Below are 6,450 nucleotides of genomic sequence, written 5' to 3' on the forward strand. Positions count from 1 at the left end.
GTATGTTCACCGAGCTGGGAAGTTGGATTGCAGACATTTCACCCCCTGTCGAGGTGACATCCTTAGTGCTGTGGAGCCTCCTGTGAAGTGCTGCTGGACTGTGTCTTCTGGGATTTATTTGGTTTTGTTCCTGCTGCTTCCGGTTGCTGGTTCTGGTTATTCATTTCAGTCGATTGGGTCTTAGTTGCTGTGTTTGTTGATGGAGTTCATGGATGAGTGCCATGCTTCTAGAAATTCTCTAAGTGTTTGGCTTTGCCACAAACAAATATCCCCACAACTTCATCTGCAGATACCCAGCAGACAGACAACGTGACTAGGACGTGCAAAGACCCAACATGCTAACCACGCTACCTTAAAAAAAAAATGTCTCTGAACTGACAGCCAGACTTCTCCGACCACTTGGCTTCATGACAGCCCGTAAACTGACAGCCACGCTCAGACAACAACTCACCACCACAAATTCGACTGGCATAACAATAATAATGGGACAAGCCAAACAGAGGACAGCCAGAGAATTTCCAGAAGCATAGCACACGTCCGTGGACTCCATCAATAAACCCATTGACCTAGATTCAGTATTCCGACCACTGCAATGAGGAACTGGAACCGGAATCGGCAGGAATGAATCCAATTCCAACCAACACAGTACATCAGCACTTCACAGGAGGCTCCACAATGCTGAGGATGTCACCTAGACAGGGAACGAAATGTCTGCAAACCAACTTCCCAGCTTGGCGAACATACTCATTACCACGGCAACTGACACCTGAGCTACACCTCTTTACACAAACCTTGAACTATAATTGTAACTGCATTGTTCAGAATGACATCAAAAGCAGGTCAGTTTTCGTTTGTTTTTTGATGTCATATCTCAAAACACTGCATAGCAAACACAGCAAATGGGACTAATTAGGTTAGGATGTCTGGTCAGTGTAGACGAATTGGACTGAAGGGTCTGTTTCTATGCTGTACATATCTATGACAGGAAGGATTCAGAATGGCTGACCATTCAGCAGCTTTCCAACCCAAAGGGAATGAATGAAGTGTGCTTTTGGGACAGAATTCTCAACAGTTGCTGTGTGCAAAAAGGGAATGTCCAATGATTGAAGGAAGAATTGACTGGGAACCTGGAACTGGAGGAGCATTGTTTAAATTGGAAAGGCAGCTGGTACAATTGTGGTCTCAGAGGACAGCATACAACAATGTAATTGTCCAGGTGATAAAGGTATGGATTGCAGTATGGGAACAGGAAGTGAAGAGTACAAACTATTCTGTGAAAATAAGAGCTGAGTCCATCAGAATAGCAAGGTTATGCTTTGAGTGGGTGGTTGGGAGACAGTTGGAAATGAAATCAGAGGCACTTCGGTGCTGACATAAACTAAAAAGTATGGTTTAAATTTTTGCTGAATTGCAAACATAGGAATTTTGGCTGATGCAGGACTTAATGTAAGGCAGATTGATAGGATGTGATGGCCAATGGTGTCAGATGTAAAATGTAGCAGTCAGTTTAAAGCTAACATTGTACTTCGAGTCATAGAAATGCACAGCACGGAAACAGACTTTTAGTCCAACTCATCCATGCTGACCAGATATCCTTAGCCAATCTAGTCCCATTTGCCAGCACTTGGCCCATATTCCTGTAAATCCTTTCTATTCATATACCCATCCAGCTGCCTTTTAAATGTTGTAATTGTACCAGGCTCTACCACTTCCTCTGCCAGCTCATTCCATACACATAAAAAGGTTGTTCCTTATGTCCCTTTTAAATTTAGGGTGTAGGTTTGCTCGCTGAGCTATAGGTTTGATATCCAGATGTTTCATTACCTGGCTAGGTAACATCATCAGTGGGAACCTCTAAGTGAAGTGAAGCTGTTGTCTCCTGCTTTCTATTTATATCTTTCTCCTGGATGGGGTTCCTGGGGTTTGTGGTGATGTCAGTTCCTGTTCGTTTTCTGAGGGGTTGATAGATGGCATCTAGATCTATCCCACCAACAAACCCACCAACACTCTCAAACAAAAACTAACAAACTTAAAAGACCCAGTACAACCCATGGACAAAACCAACGTCATCTACAAAATTCCATGCAAGGACTGCCACAAACTCTACGTAGGACAAACAGGAAGAAAGTTAGCCACCAGGATACATGAACACCAGCTAGCCACAAAATGACACGACTCTCTCTCCCTCGTAGCCCTACACACGGATGAAAAAAACCATTTTGACTGGGACAACACGTCTAAGCTGGGAGTGGCTAAGCAAAGACATGCCAGAGAATTCCTCGAGGCCTGGCACTCCAACCACAATGCCATCTATCAACCCCTCAGAAATGACATCACCACAAACCCCAGGAACCCCATCCAGGAGAAAGATATAAATAGAAAGCAGGAGACAACAGCTTTGCTTCACTTGGAGGTCGCCACTGATGATGTTACCTAGCCAGGTAATGAAACGTCTGGATATCAAACCTACAGCTCAGCGAGCAAACCTACACCCTAAACCTCAACCTGAGCTACAAACCTTGCAAAAAAGTCCCTTTTAAATCTTTGCCCTCTCACTTTAATCCTTGCAATGGTCATAGTAAAAACTACCATTCAGATGAAAAGTCAGGTACGTATGGAGAGCAAAGGCAGAACCAAAAATAAAACCTTGCATTTATGTGCTACCTTATGTGACTGCAGAATTTTGCAAAGTACTTTGCATCTAAAATATGTTTTGACATGTCTCAGTTGTTATTTGGATGAAAAAGATTCACGTACAGTTAATGTGCAAATAAACAGGGTTACATAATGGCCAATATCATGAGAGAACTGCCCTGCTCTTAAATAGATTCATGGGATCTATTGCACACCGAGGGGGAAGATCATTGCAGTTAACTATCTCACCTCAACAGCTCCAACAATGCAGTGTTCCCTTAGTATTGCCTGGAGTGTTGGGCTAGACTATGCATTCCAGTCTGTGGAGTGTTAATTTAACCCACAGTCAAGAAGTTTGATTACCAATTTGAAGTTAACAATAAAGGTGAGTATGTGATATTGAGCAGTAAATTTCTGATTGTGTGCTCATCTGTGTGTCCAATGCCAGTGAATCCAGGAGAATGACTGAAATTTACAGAGGGGAATAAATAGGTGCTGAGACTGGTGAAAGATTAGAAATAATGTTCTGCAGGAGCACTGCTGTCATTCAAATTTTTCAGATGCTAAATTAGTAAGTGGTGAGGTGATGATGACTGAAACAGAAGATAGCTGCAGAATTGAATGTGTAATTGGGTGGGCTAGCTAGTAATATAAAAGCAGACTGCATGAATTTCTTTTGATGTATGAAAGATAGAGAGGCAATAATGGACAATGAATTGCTGGACAATGAAGCTGGAGAAGTAATGGGGAGCAAACAAATGGCAGTTGAACTGAATAGGTACTTGGCATCAGTTTTCACAGAGAAAGACACCATTGAGTCATACAGCTGAGAAACAGACCCTTGGGTCCAACTCATCTATGCTGACACAGCAGCATACCAGAACTTTGCGTGTCAGGGCAGATGTCAATGCAGTGGCAGTCACTATGGACAAGTGCTAGGAAGTTGAAAGATCTGAAGGTGGATAAATCATCTGGACCAGATGGACTACACTCAAGGGCTCTGAAGGAGGTAGCTGAGGAATTGATAGTGATCTTTCAGGAATCAATAGAGGTGGGGAGGGTACCAGAGAAATGAAAAATGGCTGAAGGATCCTTAGAATTTGTGCTATACATTAATTCTGAGCCTTTTGCTGGACAAAGCTGCCTTTTTTAAGTTCATAGAATTAGAGGGCAGCAGTTGTCGGTGGCTGACAAGACAGTGGCTTTTGTCGATCAGAACAATCTTTAAAGCTAAACTAACAAAGTGATTTTTCATTGAAATACTTTGTGAAATCTGATGAAGCTGCCATCATTAGAACTTCTAGCTATTTGCCATCTGAAATCTGATCTGAAGATGGGGTCGTTGTTCTGCAGCTCCTTGCTATTTGAAATTAGAATTTAAATGACTGAGTAAAGTCCAACAATTCTGACTTCTAAATTTGCCTGTTGACTGACGGGTGTTATTACTCTTTTATGTTTTTTATAGAAAAAAATGATAACCCTCTGCAGAACTGACCTACCGTGTTTGGGGATTAAGGGGATATAGCTGAACACTTATTTAACATTAGGGTCACCAAATCTCAGGGAAGAGAATGAGAGCAGTCACCTCAGCCAGTGAGGAACTGATCCAATATTTTTGGTATCATACAGCACTGCAAACCAGAGATCCAGCAAACTGAGCCAAACGACCCCAGTTAGACCGGAGGGTCTGTTTCCGTGCTGTACATCTCTGTGTCTCAATCGCTCAATGTTCCGGGTGCAGCGCCTCTTCACGAACAAGATCTCCCGGGGTCTGCGTGTGATACCGGGAGCTGCCTGTAGGGCGGCGCAATCGCGGGGTCTGCGTGTGATACCTGGAGCTACCTGTAGGGCGGCGCAGTTCCAGGGTCTGGGTGTGATACCTGGAGCGGCCTGTAGGGCTGCGCAGTCGCGGTGTCTGGGTGTGATATCGGGAGTTACCTGTAGGGCGGCGGAGTCGCGGGGTCTGCGTGTGATACCGGGAGCTGCCTGTAGAGAAGCACTGTCGCGCGGGGTCTGGGTGTGATACCGGGAGCGGCCTGTTGGGCGGCGCTGTCGCGGGGTCTGGGTGTGTTAGTGGGAGCGGCCTGTGTTACTGGGAGCGGCCTGTAGGGAGGCGCTATCACGGGGCCTTTCGCCGCCGCTGCCGCCGGGATGGATGTAGATGGCGCGATGGTGTCGGTCGGAGAGTTCGGGCGATATCAGAAGCGGCTGACAGTGACTTTTGTCCTTCTACAGGTGGGTGAGGGCCGGGGGCCGGGGGGGCCGGGGGGCCGGGGGGGGCCGGGGGGGGCCGGGGGGGGCCCGGGGGGGGGCCGGGGGGGCCGGGGGGCGGGGGCTGGGTCCTGGGTCCTGGGTCGGTGCAGGGAGTATTGAACATTGTGTCGCTCGAGCGGCGACTTCGGGGGAAACAAAAGCAGCTCCTGGGAATTCAAACTGTGCATCATCACCCCCTCCCCCCCCATCATCACCCCCTCCCCCCCCATCATCACCCCCTCCCCCCCATCATCACCCCCTCCCCCCCATCATCACCCCCTCCCCCCCCATCATCACCCCCTCCCCTCCCCCCCATCATCACCCCCTCCCCCCCATCAATCACCCCCTCCCCTCCCCCCCATCATCACCCCCTCCCCCCCCATCATCACCCCCTCCCCTCCCCCCCATCATCACCCCCTCCCCCTCCCCCCACCATCATCACCCCCTCCCCCCCCCCATCATCACCCCTCCCCCCCATCATCACCCCCTCCCCCCATCATCACCCCCTCCCCTCCCCCCATCATCACCCCCTCCCCCCCATCATCACCCCCTCCCCCCCATCATCACCCCCACCCCCTCCCCCCATCATCACCCCCTCCCCCCCATCATCACCCCCTCCCCCCCATCATCACCCCCTCCCCCCCATCATCACCCCCTCCCCCCCATCATCACCCCCACCCCCCCATCATCACCTCCTCCCCCCCCATCATCACCCCCTCCCCCCCCATCATCACCCCCTCCCCCCCATCATCACCCCCTCCCCCCATCATCACCCCCTCCCCCTCCCCCCATCATCACCCCCCTCCCCCCCCCATCATCACCCCCTCCCCCCCATCATCACCCCCTCCCCCCCATCATCACCTCCTCCCCCCATCATCACCCCCTCCCCCCCCATCATCACCCCCTCCCCCCCCATCATCACCCCCTCCCCCCCCATCATCACCCCCTCCCCCCCCATCATCACCCCCTCCCCCCCATCATCACCCACTCCCCTCCCCCATCATCACCCCCTCCCCCTCCCCCCATCATCACTCCCTCCCCCCCCATCATCACCCCCTCCCCCTCCCCCCATCATCACCCCCTCCCCCTCCCCCCATCATCACCCCCACCCCCCCATCATCACCCCCTCCCCCCCATCATCACCCCCTCCCCCCCATCATCACCCCCCTCCCCCCCCATCATCACCTCCTCCCCCCATCATCACCCCCTCCCCCCCCATCATCACCCCCTCCCCCCCCATCATCACCCCCTCCCCCCCATCATCACCCCCTCCCCCCCCATCATCACCCCCTCCCCCCCCATCATCACCCCCTCCCCCCCATCATCACCCCCTCCCCCCCATCATCACCCCCTCCCCCCCATCATCACCCCCCTCCCCCCATCATCACCCCCCTTCCCCCCCCATCATCACCTCCTCCCCCCCCCCATCATCACCTCCTCCCCCCCATCATCACCCCCTCCCCCCCATCATCACCCCCTCCCCCCCCATCATCACCCCTCCCCCCCATCATCACCCCCTCCCCCCCCATCATCACCCCCTCCCCCCCCATCATCACCCCCTCC

At 51.3% G+C, this 6,450-nt stretch overlaps 1 protein-coding gene across 4 annotated transcripts in view; it reads left to right on the top strand.

The window, feature by feature from the left end:
* Positions 1-4,745: 4,745 nt before the first annotated feature.
* The window catches only part of slc22a15 (solute carrier family 22 member 15), a 91,147-nt gene continuing 89,442 nt past the window's right edge, over positions 4,746-6,450 (top strand). For all 4 annotated transcript variants that reach the window (XR_011954707.1, XR_011954708.1, XM_072557952.1 and 1 more), the window contains exon 1: positions 4,746-4,869. Coding sequence is in view for 2 of the 4 variants with exons in the window: in XM_072557952.1 (XP_072414053.1) it covers positions 4,786-4,869 (84 nt within the window). In the remaining 2 variants the exon portion in view is untranslated. The remainder of the gene's footprint in view (positions 4,870-6,450) is intronic.

The sequence above is a fragment of the Chiloscyllium punctatum genome, chromosome 38, assembly GCF_047496795.1.
Source record: "Chiloscyllium punctatum isolate Juve2018m chromosome 38, sChiPun1.3, whole genome shotgun sequence".
NCBI classification, from domain to species: domain Eukaryota; kingdom Metazoa; phylum Chordata; class Chondrichthyes; order Orectolobiformes; family Hemiscylliidae; genus Chiloscyllium; species Chiloscyllium punctatum.